The 19,197-nt window shown below is 40.9% G+C and overlaps 1 protein-coding gene across 2 annotated transcripts; it reads left to right on the top strand.

Annotated features, from left to right (window-relative positions):
* Positions 1-1,948: 1,948 nt before the first annotated feature.
* On the top strand, positions 1,949-17,888 carry LOC138206738 (potassium/sodium hyperpolarization-activated cyclic nucleotide-gated channel 3-like). 2 transcript variants are annotated; one of them, XM_069163688.1, is made up of 8 exons: positions 1,949-3,371; positions 8,058-8,481; positions 9,261-9,422; positions 10,163-10,381; positions 11,528-11,674; positions 12,460-12,700; positions 13,756-13,920; positions 14,594-17,888. In XM_069163688.1, exons 1-8 carry the CDS (start codon positions 2,716-2,718, stop codon positions 16,150-16,152), a joined length of 3,573 nt encoding a protein of 1,190 aa, XP_069019789.1. In that variant the 5' UTR covers positions 1,949-2,715; the 3' UTR covers positions 16,153-17,888. The 2 variants fall into 2 exon arrangements, with proteins under 2 accessions (XP_069019789.1, XP_069019790.1); XM_069163689.1 differs by lacking the exon at positions 1,949-3,371 and adding an exon at positions 3,703-3,786.
* The last annotated feature ends 1,309 nt before the right edge of the window (positions 17,889-19,197 follow it).

Below are 19,197 nucleotides of genomic sequence, written 5' to 3'. Positions count from 1 at the left end.
GTGTTTAGATATAGAGGACTTAATGGCACTTAGTAAGTAATTTTTATCCATCACGTGATATCTGACTGAAGTTGTTTAAGACTCAATGTTTTTATGTCCTTCCTATTTAATTGTGTGACTAATTATCCCATAATGATTCTACAATTATTCTAATTACAGATTTAGTTCACAACAGCATAAAACATACACGAGATGCCCAATATGATAACCTGAAAACACGTGATGGATTCAAAATGCCTATTTTTGCATAACGTCCATTACATTTAACATGTAAATCCAACATGAGGTCAAAAGTAGATATTGTCTCACAAATAACACTCAGGTGAAAAAAGGACAACAAACACAAAAGCATTTATTTTGTAGTTTCACAGTTAGTGAAAGTAGAGACACATAACAAGCAAAAAATCTGGATAACCTGAAATTTTTTTTAATGTTTGTTTATTTTGTTGTATTCTACTCAATTCACCCTATTTTGAATTCTGAATGCTATGTGGCCACTGATAGGAAAAGTGAAGCAAAATAAAGAAAAGTTGTCTGTTGAATAGAGTACATTTTATTTGTCAGCGTCTCATGAGGAAATACTTTGACAGAAAGAAACTCTTCAGTTTTCCTGGTTATTTGGCCATAAGAAATTACTCTATGGTTTAAATCAATTTAGTGGCATTTACATGGAATCATACAATGATAATACAACCAGATATCAACAACCTTTAACCAAATTAATTTGCAATGTGTTTTCTGTTGTATAGGGAAGTATTCCATCACTTTTCTGTGTCACTGGAAACATCTTCTTCAGTTATTGAAATAAAACACTGCATCTGCCAAACAGGTTGAAGCTTGGTATTGTATTTGAGCTTTAAACCATCCAGTAAGTTTCAACAAATTCAACATTAAGGTTGAGTATCATTCACACAGGACTGCCCTCCAGTGTTGAGCAACAGGTTGAAGGCTTAATCAGAAAATGTAAACAATCAGTTCAGTAATCAATATATATTTCAGATATTTCAGCCCCTCTACCCAACTCTCTAGGTGAGGTACAGTCGAGTTACATTAGCTTTGTGGGGTGATGAATTACAGGCATATTTGCTTACATTCATTTTGGGGTTTGTTTATTAATAAAATATTATGCATCTTAATTGATTGCTGTATTATTACACTTTGGTAAACTTACAAAACCCATACTGTAAATGCAGTCTTCCAAGGACGTTGGTGACTTTTTTAAATCAATTTTGTGTTATAGAAATGTCTTATTTAAAGTTTATTTGATCATTTGAAGATCTCTTTTCTCAGATAAGTGAAAACAAGACAAATTAATAAGAAAAAATAATCTTTATAAAAACCAACTGAATTTCACATGTGCAAAAACTCACGCTATAACATGAAGCACATGTTATGTGATTGTGCACATGAACCATGTATTTTGCCAATGGGAAATGTGATTTTTGGAACATTTTCATGCTGTAATATGTGAAGCCCATGTAAATTCCCATGTGAAACTTTTCCACATGTTCAAGAAGTTATTATGCAACATGTGGTCATGTACAGTATATGATTACATTTGTCCCCTGTGAAAAACATGGGAAAGTCACAAGAATTAACAAAAAAGCATCACATACCGAAGGTTTAAAACCTGCAAGGGGAATGTGAGACTCTAGTTTGATGGCAGTTTGTTGCAATACCTGAAACCAGTTCTGCCAACAATGGTGAGTACCTGAGGGATATCTAAGATTCAGTATATAAATTTAACTGAGAAGAGATGTGAGTTTTTAAGCTGCAACAGTTTTAAAAATGAATAACATGACATGTTTTTCTTGATTGTAAGGAAGCATCTAACCTTGTGATACAGAATACAGAAATAATGAGAATAACATTTGTCGGTGGAGATGTTGCGTAATTATATAAAATGATGCATGCATGCTTATCTATATACAGATATAAAAACTCCCCTTCATGAAGCTATAAATGTAAGTTCAGTTCAGTGCATCGTAAACCATGAAGTGGTCGGCACAATATCTGTGTTGTTTGTTCAAGATGAGGCTGAATGCATAAAGACCAGAACACCTCTCTGTCAACTAGTGCACTATCAACTCCAAGGCTAGATCGCATCCTTGAATCATCCTCTCCAGTTGTCCTGCCCGGGCGGGGTAAGCGCATGTGCCATCCTGGCTCCTATGGCAACCCGATAGATCAGCTCCATCAATATTCACGTTATTAGAAAGCGCCAGGCTTATGGATCAGTGATGTCAGCGCTCTTTGAATGCCGGTGCCAGCTGCGTGCATGTGTGTGTTCACCTTGCACTGACAGAGAGCTCAGATATTTAGGGGAGGTGGAGATCATGCTTTGTCATTGAGGAGCTCAGCAGCAGCATTCTCCCACTCCGGCACGTCCGACGCTCAGCATGCTGCATCCTGATGCGCTCCCGTCTGCACTCAGTGAGCTTACCTGGATTTACATGCATTTCTCGTTTACCGCTTTTACATGATTGTCTGATTGAAGTGGACCCGTATTGTTGACGCATCTCAATGTTTGAACCGGAGGAGAGCGGCACGTCCCAAGTGTCAGATAAGATACGACCTGTCCTGCGGATGCGCCGTCACTGTTTTGCCTCCAGTAGCACCCCAAGTGTGAGATTCATGATTCATCCCTCGGTTTTTACGGGCTGTCCTTAGAGCGCACCTCTCTTCTTCTTCTTCTTCTTTTTCTTCTTCTTCAATATGGAAAGATTTCAGTCTTCCATGCGCAAACGGCTGTACAGCTTGCCGCAAAACATTGGGCAAAAACCCTTTGTGATTGACGAAGGAGACAACAGCGACAAGGACACTAAGAGGAAAAGTATTCGGCTTAAACATTTGTCCTCTCCGTCTCCTGCAAGCAGTTGCAAGAGCATTGAGGAGGCCAGGAGCGAAGACTGGGACAGGAACGTCACTGTGAAAACCAACTTGAACGGGGACTGTCGCTTTTTTAGGGGCAGCATCTCTTCCATCGCCGGGCGGCATGCTCCCGCGTCAGATTTAGCGGAGCAACGGTGTCTCATCCCTGAGGCTGATGCCGGTGTCAGCGAGAGTTTCCCCGGTGAGCACGGCCCCGGGGCCCAGCAGCGGGCAACGGGCGGGCTGATTGGCGCAGTTGGGCAACCGTCAGTGTTTGACGAGTCAAGTTTCATCAAGTTGGAGGGTACCGAGCAGATCATACCAGAAGATGACCGGCTGTACCAAGCCGGCTTCATGCACCGGCAGTTTGGGGCGATGCTCCAGCCGGGAGTCAACAAGTTCTCCCTGCGGATGTTGGGGAGTGAGAGGGCCGTGGAGCATGAGAGGGAACGTGTAAAGTCTGCAGGCTTCTGGATAATCCACCCCTACAGTGATTTTAGGTAATTCATGTGCAGAAAACATTTCTTAAGAGGCAGTGGTGTCTTACAAAGGAGTGCTACAGTGATCCTCTCACACATTTTAGGCTAATTTTCTCATTTTACAAATGTAAAAAAAAACAAAAAAACTCATCATTTTGAAATGCTCTAAACTTGACATAAAATGCCATAACGTGGGGACACTCGGAAGGCACACGTATCCCCCCTACATACCAGGAGTGTTTGTCTTCTATTGTATGATTACAATAACATGATAATCAGGTGTGTGAACCGGTGCAGAATAAGTGTATAATAAGCTGATTGTGCTTCAGTTACACACCTTGAATAGATACATGTTTGAACTTCTAAAAATGTTTATTTTCTTAAAAGACTATGCATTAGAAGCCATTCCTCTGGGGAAACATGAGGGACTTGACTGGTATGCAAAATCTTCTTATAATTTTATTGTCATTCTGCTCATATTACAGGAGTATAAGCCTCTTTTTTGTTTGGCCTAGAGATGTGTGCGTGTGTGTGTGTGAGTGCATGTGTGTGCATGGTTTTCATTCTCACAAGGCTATCTAACCAACCAATTTTCTGTACCGGTTTCTATACCCATGAATTAATGTTGTGCACCAAACTAAGCCAACCTGTAATTCCCTAATTTACCATTTCATCGCATGCCGCATGCAAAGCAGAAGTCTGTTTATCATCACCATCAAGGGATTTTCATGACATTTAACCTTGAGGCTCCCTGTCATCATATTTTCACCGGTCAGTCGTACGCCGATGTGTGTCACTGCAGTTTTTTTCCACTCATCTGAATTACACTTTTTTTTTTTTTTTTTATCATTTAGTGAGGGCAATGGATTACAGAGAGTGCAGCAGGGGCTTGGAAATGGGGTAATCAAAATAGGGTAACATGACCATTCAAGATATTAGAAGCACACATCAGTGGAGATTATTACAACACAATTAGTCTAATGGAGCAGAGATGGTGTGGACGGGGAGGGGACACACCACAAACACACACACACACACACACACACACACACACACACACACACACACACACACACACACACACAAACAAACAAACAGAGAGATTGAAATGAAAATTATGTTTTGAGGATTCAGGACGGCCAGCTGTTAACTCTGTGTATGAGGTGTCATTACTTCATGCTCGGTTTGGGTCACACTCTTAGCAGGAGCAGGGTTTTAGTTCTCGGTGCGGGCCTCCTATGGTGAACGCTTTATTGTGCATATCCCATTTTAAGTTACAAATGTAAACCTTTGCATCACTAAACATTATTCTAGGATTTTGTGGTGATGCTGAATCCAGTTTTGCAGGTTCTGATCCTGCAAACCAGTAACTTCACTCCCTGATATCAATAACAATTGTAAGGAATGTGTTTGGACGACTGTGCATCTGCTCTTTACAGTATTAACCCACGTATCGTCTCCTTGTATCTTTTTCTGAACAGAGTCTCTGTATACCATAAGTAACTGCCGTCTCTTATTAAAGCTTTGTGTGGATGCAGCAGCAGACATACTGAACTGGCATGCTGTGTAAATATGGTTAATATGATTGCTGGTGGGCCACAGTACAGGTGTGTGTTAAGCCACTGAGCTGCATGCAGGCTGTTGTGCTTCAGCTGCGCTCTGGCAGCAAGAGATAAGTATCTCTAGTACAAATGTGATCCCTTTTTCAGCTGTCCTGATTGATCTAAGCTCCTTTCACCATTTTAAGCCTTTTTGTGTTCACTTTGTTTGTAACTCCCCTCTCTTTGTGCTCTCATGCTCTTTAACGTGGTTGCACTCTGACCCAAATAGTGCAAGATTCCTCTCTGGACCAGTCATCGTCCATAGACTCCACAACTGTCAGCTTTATTTTGATGGGAACATCAGATTACACCAGCAAGTTGTCTGATCTTTCGTGGGACAAATGCTGCGTGCACAGTCAGCTGATGAGCCAACAGGATGGTCTGCAGGGGATGGCAGTAATGCACTGTCCCCCGCAGACCTTTGGGAAAAAAATAAAAAAAATGATCCAGCTGTTCCAGTGCTCTGCAGCATGGTGACGTGTGCAGAGCAGTAATGCTAATTACTCAACATCTGGCTGATGGGAGCTGACTTCTGGAGATGACATGGATTCCATGGAGATAACGGTGGATTTAGCCTGAGAGGGGAAGTGCAATTAGGACCAGTGTGTCACTGCATGAACAATGGGCAGATGTAGAGAGAAATGCAAATGCTGTGTTTGGCAGAGAACAACAGAAAGCTGATTAGAACAAATGGCCACCCCGCCCTCACTGATTCCTGCTTTTTGAGATGTGAAGGTTGAGTGTAACTAGAAGAGGTAGAAACGTAGCATCATCATAACCGCTTAACACGCACCAGCATAAACGGCTGGTGGCATCGGCCTATTTCCGAACCAAATACCACATAGTTTTAAAGCACAAAGCCTCACGATCCTAGAACCATAGCAACAATAGACCTTTATACTAGGAGTGCATACAACAGAACAGTAGTTTCTTACCTTTTCTGTCATCTACAGGCGTGTATACTTGTTGACTCAAATTGTGCTGCTCAATGTTTTCAATTTAAGAGTCCCAGGGAACTAAATTCATCCAAGCTGAATATGAAGGGGCTAACTGCCAGTTGCCACCTTTCCCCATCATGTATCTTCATTCAAGCCCAGCAGGTGTTACCATGTTAGTTACACAGTGCAGCTCACTGCGCCTCCAAGTTGTTTTACTGTGGAATGGTTTGAGACACGCACAGACATCACATTCTCATCACATACTCCACCTTCCTCTCCTGGACACTCATGACTACAGTTTTGAATCATACCTGTTGGTGAGACAGTGAAACTTTCACTTTGATTTTTTTCAAAGGTTTTCCTCTGACTTACACTCTCATCTCTTGCGTGTGTTTACTGCATGCTTTCCTACATCGCACCAGCAGCCTTAAGTGATGTAATACATGCATCCTCCTGGTCCGTCCCCCCTCCTGGAGTTTGTGCTGACCCTGCAGGTGTGACAGGCCCTTGTTGAATCGATCGATTGTTAATTAGGTCTCTGAAATGGATTGGACGTGCAATCACACACACAGAAACACACGCGTGTATGCTTTCTCACCTTTTATTCACACACACAGATGGTCACTGGTAAACAAACACTCTCCAAAATGGCAGCCTCTTTTTTCCTGTAATTATAGATGAAATTGAACTGCTGTTACTTGTGAAGATCAATATTTCCTCCTGAGCAATTCAGATGAATTCCAATAACCCATTTTTCACCTTGTCCATATGGCCAGAACCCCAATATTGAACTAATTTGGGCCATTGTTAATTTCTGGATTCAACCCGTTTCTTGCTTTCTTACTCTTTATGCTCCATCAGCTTGTTTGCATTGTTTCTGCTCATTTGGGCATAAATCTTTTGAGTTACAGTTGGAGACTGCAAGTTGCACAGAGATTAATGCCTATTGGAAGTTTCCACATGAACAGAATTGCTTTGAAATGGCAGCAAACACAGACACAGCTGAATCAGACTTTTGCTTTAAAAATGTTCATGTGAACTAAAAGGCAGCCATTGATAAAACTAGTTTCTTTTCATACTCTGTTCCTGTGAATCTTCTTGTTTTTATTTTTATTACTTTACTCAAAGGCAACAGATCAAAAAGTTCAAGCTGCTGATAACTTTTCAAAGAGGGATCCAAGTATTTTCATTATCTTCTAATCTGCCCTTTATTTTCTCAGTTGATATATAAAATGTCCAAAAATGACATAAGGTACCCATTCAAAAAAAATCCCAGAGCCAAATAAATGACCATTTTAGCTGACCAACTGTCAAAAACCCAGAGATATTTAGTTGACCATCTGACAGAGAAAAGCATAAATTTCTCAAATTTGAGAAGCTAGATCCAGCAAATTTTGGCAGGTTTGCTTAAGAAAACAATTTAATGAAATTATTATTTGACAGTGAAACTAACTGACATAGTGCACCGATGTGGTTTGGGAATTTTGGGGTGCCAACATTGGCCCTCAATTCTTGTTGCATGTTTTTTTTTTTTTTTTACCACATCACTCCCCTCATTCCTTGTGATCTCTGCTCTGTCAAACCTCTAATGAAGGCATAAAAGTGAAAAAAATAAAACAAATCATCCTTCAAAGGTATGAGTGAAGTTTATGATTCCGTGTTTATGATGTGCTGAGGTTCAATACCAATATGGGTATTTGTTTTTATGTAGATTCTGTTGTAGAAGAAACTGGACAAATTTACAACAATAAGTAACCACTTTAGTTCAAGGACGTTAGATTGAAGCTTTGTGGGAAATTTAGTTTGTGTACGCTCATAATCTCATGAAATTAGATGTTCTTCTACAGTGCATATAAAATAGAACATTCTTGATCTGTTTTAGAGCGATATTACTGTTGTGTTTTATTGCTAATGATACACATTGTATGTGTTGTTTGGATTTCATGTTAGTGTCATGTCACTTTGGCACCTGGACTCCTGCATCAATGCTGTCATTACAAATTAAGGACCACAGGGGAAATAAGTGTTGGACTTTATTGTGTTATTGACATTTTGCAGGCATGTGAGACCTCTTTTATTGTGTCAGATAAACAAATATATAGATATATCGAGAGCCCGTTTCTGTTTTGTTGTTCACAGTGTGAGTTGTGTCCATTGCTGTGATTCAGGTTCTACTGGGATCTGACTATGTTGCTGCTGATGGTTGGAAACCTCATCATCATCCCCGTGGGCATCACCTTCTTCAAGGACGAGCACACGCCGCCCTGGATCGTCTTCAACGTGGTCTCGGATACTTTCTTCCTCATGGACCTCGTCCTCAACTTCCGCACAGGCATCGTCAAGGAGGACAACACAGAGATCATCCTGGACCCGCATCAGATCAAGATCAAGTACCTGAAGAGCTGGTTCGTGGTGGACTTCATCTCCTCCATACCGGTGGACTACATCTTTCTCATAGTGGAGACACGCATTGACTCAGACTTTTATAAGACTGCCCGAGCCCTGAGGATCGTCCGCTTCACGAAGATCCTCAGTCTGCTGCGACTGCTGCGCCTCTCTAGACTCATTCGCTACATCCACCAGTGGGAAGAGGTGAGGGCCAGCAATTGAGAGCTTCTTTTGTGATCTCCTCATAGCAAACTGCACACAACTGATTGGATATTTCAAACCTTTTATGATGGTCTGCTCAAAGAACTCTTGATAACCATTTTAGTCATTTTTGTTTAGGAAAAAAGGCCCTCATTTTCTGCTGCTAGCTTGTCAAATTTAATATGAAATTATGTCTCTTACAGAGGTGGCTCTCAATGTGATAATTTTTATTAAAATTTTTTTTTTCGTACCAGATTAATTGCTAATGAAGATTGTTTGTTACAGCCCTACTCTCTAATGCTTCTCTTGCCTAAGTGCTGTGCATAGGGAGGTTTATCTTGTTTGCAGATTTCTCGTAACTTTATTATGAGAAACGATTACGATATTACTTTCTGAAGAGAAAACATATAATACGGCTGGATGACTGTTTTTACATATGCAATCAACTTACTTAATAACAGATATTTCCCAGCATTGTCATATTTTATAATTCCATCTGCGGCTCCATCCCTATCTACTCAACACTGAAAAAGCCTCTTGGGGTCTATAGAAGATTAAGTGTGGTCTGGTACAGGAAGCCTGTATCTGTTGGCACATGCAGCACCTACTGTATATTTCAAATCCTTTGATGGCATGAGAGAGAGTTGAAGCTTCATAGATTTATTTACAAAGAGATCTTGTGTGTGTGTGTGTGTGTGTGTGTGTGTGTGTGTGTGTGTGTGTGTGCGTGTGCGTGTGTATGATTGTTCCTTTCCCTTAATTCTGAAAAATCTGTGTCATAGGTTTTCCACATGACGTATGACCTGGCCAGTGCGATGGTGCGGATCATGAACCTGATTGGTATGATGCTGCTGCTGTGTCACTGGGATGGCTGTCTGCAGTTCCTGGTTCCCATGCTGCAAGACTTCCCTCCTGACTGCTGGGTCACTCGGAACAAGATGGTGGTAAGTGGATTATTTCAGAGCATCCAAATGTGTTCCTCACAAAACCATAACATGATCACATAAAGGAATTGATATTTTAGCTTCACAACAGATGTATAAATACCAGCAGAGCTATCAGGTAACACTGTAACCTCCCCTGTTTAGCATGTATGAGCAGTTTGCAGTGACACACACTCATCCTTGCTCATAAACATTTAGCAGATACAAGTTTTCATACATGCAGTTGTCAACAACTTTAACTCTGTGAGAAATCCATAACAAAACCTGGTATACAAACAGATAAGGAATGACAATATATGATATATTGTATGATATAATGTGTCCTGGGAGACATAATTGTTGGAAAAACTGCCCATTTAAAAAAACACCTAAAATATCCTTATATTTGCTCCTAACTACATTATAATATATATATATATATATATATATATATATATTTTTTTTTTTTTTTTTTTTTTTTTTTAACAGTTATCATATGATAAATATACTGTCACTGTCAGTTTTATTGATAGGTAAATCAGAAATTGAAATCGACCTCCCAAAAAATATCATAAGAATAAAAGCGAAAAGTAAACATATTAGGTGATGCTTTAGGACAGTTGGAGCTCCTCAGCAGGATGCCGACAAACCTGGAGAACGAACGGCCTCATCGTCTGTGTTCGCGTTCCCTCAGACGTGACGCAGCAATAATGTTGTGGATACTGATAAACCTTCTCTTTCCTCCTCCGCGTCCCTCACAGAATGACACCTGGGGTCAGCAGTACTCCTATGCCCTGTTCAAGGCCATGAGTCACATGCTGTGTATCGGCTACGGCCTGTACCCCCCTATCGGCATGGCTGACGTGTGGCTCACTATCCTCAGCATGATTGTGGGCGCTACTTGCTTTGCCATGTTTGTGGGGCATGCGACTGCGCTCATCCAGTCTCTGGACTCCTCGAGGAGGCAGTACCAAGAGAAGGTGGGTGTTTGTTAATGTGTGTCATAGAAAAGCAACGTAACTCAGTAGAGTTAAATGTAACTAAGCAATAAACATCCACGTAAGTACTGTACTGTTGTACAGTTTAGTATTTTACTTGAGTATAAAGATTTTATACAACAATTTACTTTTATTTAACATCTTCAACTAGATTATGATTATGCACAAAAAGACATGAAATTTAACCACCAAATATATAAAAGAGTTAAATTAGCTCCACTTTGAAAAACTACACAGGCAAAATGCCACTCGCACATTAAAGCATATATTTTAATTATCCTATAATATAATACATCATATTCCATAAGAATAACCCTCACATGGGCAACTAAATCTGCATGAGTACTTTTTCCATTTAGCTGATAGTACATTTACTTGAAATGCTCTTGTAATTGTGGGTTTTCCTTTGAGCTATTTTAACTTGGGTAAGAGATCTGACTACTTCCTCCACCACTGGCTGAAATGTTAATACGTGACAAAGCATTTTATCCAGGAACGTTGCAAAGACTAAATCCACCTTTTTGATTGTACAAACATATTTTACACACCTGTTTAAAGCGGACATCAAGTGGTCTGCGGGGCATTGAGGTGAAAAACTGCACCCGACTTTGAGACTACAAATGAAGGAATGACGGAAAGGACAGAGGAACAGAGAAAATCACTGACAGATGTCAGAGCTTCTGTAGTTCCTTTCTAACACATTAAAGGAGACAGAGACGTGGCAGAGACGTAGCGCAGGAAATGCCATACCTAGGTTGGGTACACTGCCCATTTACAGTGTTGTGCTGGTAGAGCACACTGCTGAAGGGCACAGTAGTTAATGTCGTTAGCTGTAGCCTGCAGAGCGCAACTGTAATTGTCAGATGGGGCAGAGTCACAACATTGCACTGTGGGCAGGTTTCACAGATGGCCTGACAGTTGACTGTTAACATAATGAGACACATTATAGCCCACCTATGAGCCAACACATCAATCAGTTAAATATATTCATTTTGACATGACTTTGCATTTTGTCTCAGACACAAATGCTGTTACATTACAGTTACATGGATTTCTGTGGAGGCTGTTCACGCACATACTATCATTAATTTGAATATTGTAATAATTGGACTCTTGTTGTCGTTGCAGTATAAGCAAGTGGAGCAGTACATGTCCTTTCACAAGCTCCCTGCCGACATGCGGCAGAGGATCCACGACTACTACGAGCACCGTTATCAAGGCAAGATGTTTGATGAGGAGAGCATTTTGGAGGAGCTGAATGAGCCGCTGCGACAGGTCAGCTATAATCCACATTCATGTTGTTATCCTCTTAAAAATGCTTCTGAATCATCATCATGTGGGCTTCACAACTATCACAGTTAAAAACAAAATACAATTTTAAATACTTCTGTTTAGCATTTAGAAGTACACAAAACATTTTTTTTAAATGGTTTAAAACACTTTGTAGGGCAGTTTTAAGCAGATATCTGTTCTTATTAATATGTTTGTCATGTAAAATAATCCAGTGGGTACCCATAACGGGAGGCAATGACAATAAAGGAAGTCACAGTTGTATATTGTATATTACTTTTTACAGGAGAATTTTAGATTTTTGACATATACCGTGCACTGATAAACACGTATGGACATCCTGATATTTTATTGGCTTGCAGCTACATTATAGTGTTATAATCCATTTGTTAAATGTTTACATACTGCTTATGAATGCCAAATGCAGTATGGCGGTAAAATGTTGCCAAAACTATTGTATATATATTTTATGTTGTCAGGTTATCTGTGGTAAATATGTGAAAGAATGAAGTGAGCATCCCTGTTCTAAACGGTGTGCAGTTAATTATTTATCTAATCTAATGTAGCCGTCCTACTTTGCATGATAATGTTAATAGCCGTGTAATCTGATTAATAATGACCAGAGACTGTTTGAGGACAGAGAGCGTCATTAACAGACCACTAAGTTGTTAACCACCCTGCTTTTATAATGATTGAAATGTACACATGTGGCAGCCCAGGAGCTTGCGCTGTGAAGGCCTTGCCTTAGCACGTTTTTCTGTCTCCTGCAGGAGATCATCAACTTTAACTGTCGCAAGCTGGTGGCCTCCATGCCCCTGTTCGCCAACGCTGATCCCAACTTTGTCACCTCCATGCTGACTAAACTGCGCTTCGAGGTCTTCCAACCTGGCGACTACATCATCAGAGAAGGAACCATCGGCAAGAAGATGTACTTCATCCAGCATGGTGTCGTCAGCGTCCTGACCAAGAACAGCAATGACACCAAGCTGTCTGACGGTTCTTATTTTGGAGGTAGAGTCCGCACACATCCTTCTGCTAATATATTCAAGCAGTGGAGCTAGTTTGAATGTGTATTACAGAGTGGTGAATGTGTGATTTGTTGTGATATATTTTGCCTAGGCACTCAGCAGATTAACTTCCCATGACTGTTACAGCTCAGAGAAATTGTGCACATCATCTCCTTAAAAGGGCTCGGCACGAAGAGGACAAAGCTCTGTGATCTTTGATTCCATCTGCAGGGTTTTCCCTTTTGTTTAACGCCATGTTTAAAGCTGAAATACAGAACTTTCCTCAGGTCAATTAGGTCGCCTCATTGTATCTCCTGTATCCAGCTGTGAAATTTCATCATCAAATGTCAACTTGGAAACATGAATATATAATTTTGTGTCAGTTGGGTGATCGACAACCTAAAAAGCTTTTCACATCCCAGTATAGAAATAATTTCTAACTACATTTTTATGTTTAGCCGTATTCCTGCAGGACATAGAAAGTCGATCATAAAACATGGCTTGCAGTTAGTTATTCGGCACAGCTTAACACTCACACAGATGTGAGGACAGGAAACCAACCCACAAGATAAATATGACAGAAATCCCATGTTGTCATGTGTAATAAATATATTAAATTGATTAAAAAGTACTGGGAAGAGAGAGAGCGTGCGTGTTTGTGTCTATAGCCTCAATATGTCTGTTCTGAAAAATATGTCTCTCTCTGTTTTTTTATTTTTTTCATTTTTTATGGCGCATTATTTTATTTTTCTGATCTGGCAGGGCAACTGAGGTCAGGACACACTGTAAGCTGCAGAAATTGCATTAAGTGCTCCATCTGTGGGGTTCAGAGGCATCGGCCTTTTCATGTTTTATCGTCTCACACTAATAATAACATTTTTTACTTGTCTTCTGTGAATGGATTTAAAAAGATAGGAATTATTTTGCTGTGTATTAAGAAGGGGGGAATAACTTCATATTTATAAAAAAAAAATGTCCTTGGTGTTTGTACCCGTCTTGGACTTTGCAGGAAGTCGTTTAAAGAAATAACTGAGCTTTGTTTTTCCTCCTTGCCTGCAGAGATCTGTCTGCTGACTCGAGGCAGAAGGACAGCCAGCGTGCGAGCAGATAACTACTGCCGGCTGTACTCGCTGTCAGTGGACAACTTCAACGAGGTGTTGGAGGAGTATCCCATGATGAGGAGGGCATTTGAGACCGTGGCCCTCGACCGCCTCGACCGAATCGGTGAGTCGTTTGTCAAGTTTACAAGATCCCATTTCATATTTTACACTTAGTTATTATTTATATTTTATTTATTAATTATGTTCAGTTCTATTCTTTACATATTATATTCAATGCCGTTTTCAATGGCATTTTTTTCCAGTACATTAAAAATAAATATTACAAAGGGATTATTACAAATAAATGTAAAGTAGATCATCGTTATTTTCACAACATCAATGCATCCATGATGTTATAATATAATCTTTATTTGTGTAGCACTTCAAAATACAGTTACAAAGTGCTTTACAGAGTACCACAAAATAGTATTAGCTATTAAAATATATTTGAATTCAATCTTATGAAATGTGTTGGGGACTTTAAGAATTTGGTCTTTGTCTTTTTTGTTAAACACAGTCTTCACAGTGGGCAGTGGTTTGTTAACCCTTTTTTGCTTTAATGTTCAAGAGGAGTTGTGGGAGCAGTGTGCAGAATTAGACATATCGTTTTAAGGATTTTGATACCACTGTGTTTGCATTGCACTGTGGTTGCAAATTAATAGGTTTTTGGTATTTGAACCTTCTAATTAAGGCTGTGGTGCTGCTAAATTGCTCTGATAAAATGTAGTCGGCACCTATTTGTGAAAAAAGGGCAGTTTGTTGAAAAAAGCACGGTCCTATTTCTCTTTTCTTAACAGGGAAGAGGAGCTCTGTTCTTCAGCATAAAGTCCAGCATCACCAAAGCTCTGGCACACTGAACCTTCAAGAGAGCGAGATCATCCAAAGAATAGTGCAGCATGACCGTGACATGGCCCAGTGCACACAGCTGATCCAAACCAGCACTGCACCGACTTTAAACCCTCCTCCTTCATCACCCACCCCAGTCATCTGGGCCCCGCTGGTTCAAGCCCCGCTCCAGGCTGCTGCCGCCACCACCCCGCTGGCTCTGGCCTTGGCTCACCACTCCCAGCTGCCTCCCATCCTCTTCCACCATCCTCTGGCATCAGGCGCTGGCTCCGTGAAGGACCCCACCAGCTATCCAAAGAGAGTACATGTTGGAGCGAACACCTCCAGTAGCTGTGGTTCAGGGCCTGGGTCTCCGGCCAACTTTGCCAATTTCCGATTTGGGGTCGAGAGTCCCACACTGCCGTTGCCGAGGACACTGCATCTTGCCGCTGGGCCTTTGTCCCCCACACAGACATCCCAGCCCATCTTCACCAGCAGCCTGCAGCCCCTGACCCCTCTGCCCACACACCTGCCTCTGCCCCATCCGCCCCACTCTGGCATCGCCTCTGTGTTCCCCATCAGCCCGGCCACCGTCTCCTACACCTGCTCCGCTCAGCTGCACTCCCAGCCCTTCCATGGTGCCATGACAACGCCGCCATACCCAATGGGTTTACTCCAACAGGGGGCGCCAGGGAGGCTCACCGGGAGATTCCCAGCCCCCTTGACCTCCATCATAAGCCCTCTGATCTCGAGCTCAGTCAGCCCCATACTAAGCCATTTGCAGCAAACCTCTTACGCCACCACACAACAGATAGGGTCCAGTCATGACAGAGCAGATAGGACATCCAGCGGTCTGAACCTCCCCCATTTTCCCTTCATCACCAACACCCACACCTCCACTGGATTTATTCAGCCAGTGTCTGCAGTTGGAGCCGGGGCTGCATCCTCTCTGGCCCAGCACAGCCTGGCAGGACTCCAGTCGGCTTTCCTCCCCCAGGTTCTCCCGGAGCACTCGGCCCTCGCCGCTCTGGCCCAGTATGGCTCCGGCGAGGCCTCGCCTTGTTACACAACTCCAGTCCATAGTCCTAGCATACAGAGCCCTGTGAGGGGAAGAACAGTTTACCACAGTGAGCTCCCCAGCACCCTGGGCTTTCACAGCCCTCTTACCCTTCAGACCTCATGCCCTGCCAGGGTGGCCTGTACCCTCAAAGAGAGGGCCGAGTCGGTGGATCTCTTTACCCAGGAAATAAAGACTATCTCAGGCTCTCACAGCTCTATATACCAGGAAAGGCCTTTGGCCATGAGCAGCTCCTCTGAGGTGGTGGCAGGGGCACGAAGACCCTTCTCCTCTCCCATGGCTGTCAGTAAACCCTACACCCCCATCCCGGGTCAAGCCACTCCTGACATTCGGACGCATTCAGGGCCTGAACGTCAGAACCAGTCCGTCGGTGTTCACTCTCCTCACGCTAGATCCTCTGCTAAAATGTTAGAGAACGAACACAAACAGTCCAAACTTCCCTCCAACTTGTGAGGTTCAAACACACCCTCCTGTAATGCCTGAATAAAAGGAAGGTCTGCTCCGTCTTGGCATTGTTTTAACCACTACTTTGTCAAATTATAAAATAGGAGGGTGTGTTATTCAAATCAAACTGGAGATCAGTGGTTTAATTTTTAATCAGAGTGAATGGAAAATGGATGATAATGGACAATGACAGATATTTTTTTCTACAGGATATTGCATCTTTGAATATGGTAATAAAATCCCAAATGTATTGATGGGTATATATATAACACCTCATGAAAATATAAATTGTTCTATGTATTATATTCTAACCACCGTCTGTGATTTGTTCGAAGTATTTGTTTGACACCTGCATTTTTGTGTTACCTTTTAGCTACACCTGTTGAGTTTTTAAAATCGTCCACAACAGTATTGAGTTATGATTGAAACCAAAAATTGCAGTCCTCTGTTTAATATCCTTTCGCATTGCTGAGAGTGTCGTGTGAATGCAGGATTTACCCCTAAAGAGATGTGAGGAGAGACAGACTGTGCACTTTGCTCGTTTCAGAGATCACCTAACGTAGAGATTTGATGATGGCATGTCTTCCAAGATAGCTTTTCAGCAATATTGCACACCCAAATGGGTCACACAGATCAGATCACATTAAAAACTATGTAATGAATGTAATGTAATGTTTGTCTGTCTGAATGGGATTCATTTTGATTGTGTTGAACATGAAGGTAATGACGGTTTTCTGTGGAATAACCAGGCGAGCCACACAACGGATGCCAACTCATTTCAGTCTGGCAATAACTTTGGTACAGAACATCCATATGAGGCGAGGTTGGTGTGCCATTAGCATAGTATGCAATAATCTATGTTTTTTTTTTATGGGTATACAAAAGGAACTGTGAATCAAAATGCTTGTGTCAATTAGTGAGATTCTAATTTAATTGGAACTCATTAAAACAAGGGAGCGGAATTTTAAGAAAAAGCAATCGTGGATAATCAAACATCCTGAAACTAGCGATGCACTAAGATTGATGTGAATGTTTCTTGAACCAGTCAAAGGGCTAAAAGCAGTTACTGGGACACATGATTATCAAGAAACCCTGATGGGTCATATTGCTGCATATTTACCTCTTTCATTGTACAATATTTGATTGTAAAATTTGACTTCTGTTGTTGAATAATTGCTGCTTTGTGATGCTATGCTCAATCAATAAGACGTGTATCACTGACAGCTTTTAAAAAAACAGACTCTAAAGTCCTTCTACTTGTTAATAAGTTCATGTGTTTAGATGATACGTCTCTCCCTTTCTGGACCTGCGGCTGATGACAAACTGTGAGCAGCCGGCCGGCCGGCAGGTCAGACCACCAGAGGATCCTGTTCAGTGGCTTTAGCTGCCTGTTTACTGAACCTGAGGTTTGCTGTGACTCTGAACCCCCCCCAGGGAAGAGAAATACTATCAGTCACTAGCCAGTCACTGCCAATGGCCTCGATCAATCCTTCATTACTACCCTCCTCCTCCTCCTCCTCCCACCTGCCAGGGGCATCTGCTCAGACTGAGTTTGAGGTTATTTTGAGTGCATTCAACTTAAAGGTGTGTGTAGGAGACAAGGTGTCAGTCATTCATCTATTTATATATTTATTTCTCATTTTGCTGCCTTTTAACCACCAAATCTGATGATTTCATCACCTGTATGTTAGGCACATTTTATTTTAGCTACTGAATTCAATGCAATAAAATATCATATGGTCAGAGATGCTCGTCCAAGGTGTTGATTTCTTTCCGAGAGCAGAATGGGGCATGAAGGAGAAGAAAAACGGAAGTTTTGCATAGTAAACCGGATTATAAATCGACAACTGCATGGTGGTGTTTGGTGCCAATGTTCAAAATAGCCAGGATTATAATCTGCCAGATATTTGATTTAAAGCAAATTATCTGGTGTGTTCAAAGACTGATAACTACTGGATTAGTATGTAAACATAGATATCTAATTCAGTGCCACTGCAAAGTTTAATTTACATAAAATGCTTTTTTTCTTTGAGATGAAGCTGACAGGTCCATCCGAAGCAAAACTCACATGTTGTCAAGGACCAAGAGTGGACAGACCTGATTTTTGCATGCCCTACAATAATTTGATGAGCTAGTTTTTGGAAGATTATATAATAGTCCATTGAAGTTTTTGCAGCTTTTGCCTAAGTCTAAATTTAAAAAAAAAAAACATTTCTCTGCATATCAGCAATTTGCAATGTTCAGGGATTAAAAATGATGAAATAATTATTTTCTGGATGTCTGATAATGATTTGTATTAATTTATTTAATAAGGAATTATGAAAGAAATGATTATCTAACTAAATACAGACAAAACTTGTAATGACCAGGAAAATGTAAAGTAGCACATGTTGGTGTGCAGAAACTTACATTTTTCTTGCCTTTATATAATTTTAACTTCCAGAACTTTTCATCTCAAAATGTCCTTTTTATGAAAAAACAGTTATGGATTTGGATGTCCGTCCATTCACACCAATGAAACAGCCAATCACATAAATGCTCTGCCATTTTTCTCTTGACAGAGAAAAGAAAGTGTCAAAAATTCTCTGAAATAAAACAGTCAATAGAAATTTTTTGTGAAGACAGCAAACACTTGAAATAAAAACTGCTGTATTGAAATGAAATGTACCTGCAGTAAACTCTGTTGTTATTGTGTAAAATGGCAAGAAGAGTTTTTAATTGTGAATTTTGTTTCACACTACAATGACTCTATTTTCTCTGTATGTCACCGCATTGTTCTTTAATAACATCTTATTTAATACTATAGGTTGGGCCTTTTTACTTCTTATGCGTACTTTTGTCTTGCGCTGATTGTCCCTGGATCTGAGCAGACCTGTCCTGCTCCATAAACTTGCTGTGTTAATGTCTTGGTTAAGACAGGCAGCCTCACCAACTTTTTTGGTCATTTTACTTAGTTTAGTTTTATCAGTAAATTCAGTTTATGTTTTCATGGTCCATTTTATTTTCATTATATTCATGAAAAACTCAGTGACAGTTATAATGAGACAAACACAG

The sequence above is a fragment of the Embiotoca jacksoni genome, unplaced genomic scaffold, assembly GCF_022577435.1.
Source record: "Embiotoca jacksoni isolate LCO1_2020_lvr unplaced genomic scaffold, fEmbJac1.0.p SCAF_3, whole genome shotgun sequence".
Lineage (NCBI taxonomy): Eukaryota > Metazoa > Chordata > Actinopteri > Embiotocidae > Embiotoca > Embiotoca jacksoni.
This window is presented reverse-complemented; position numbering and strand designations above follow the sequence as displayed.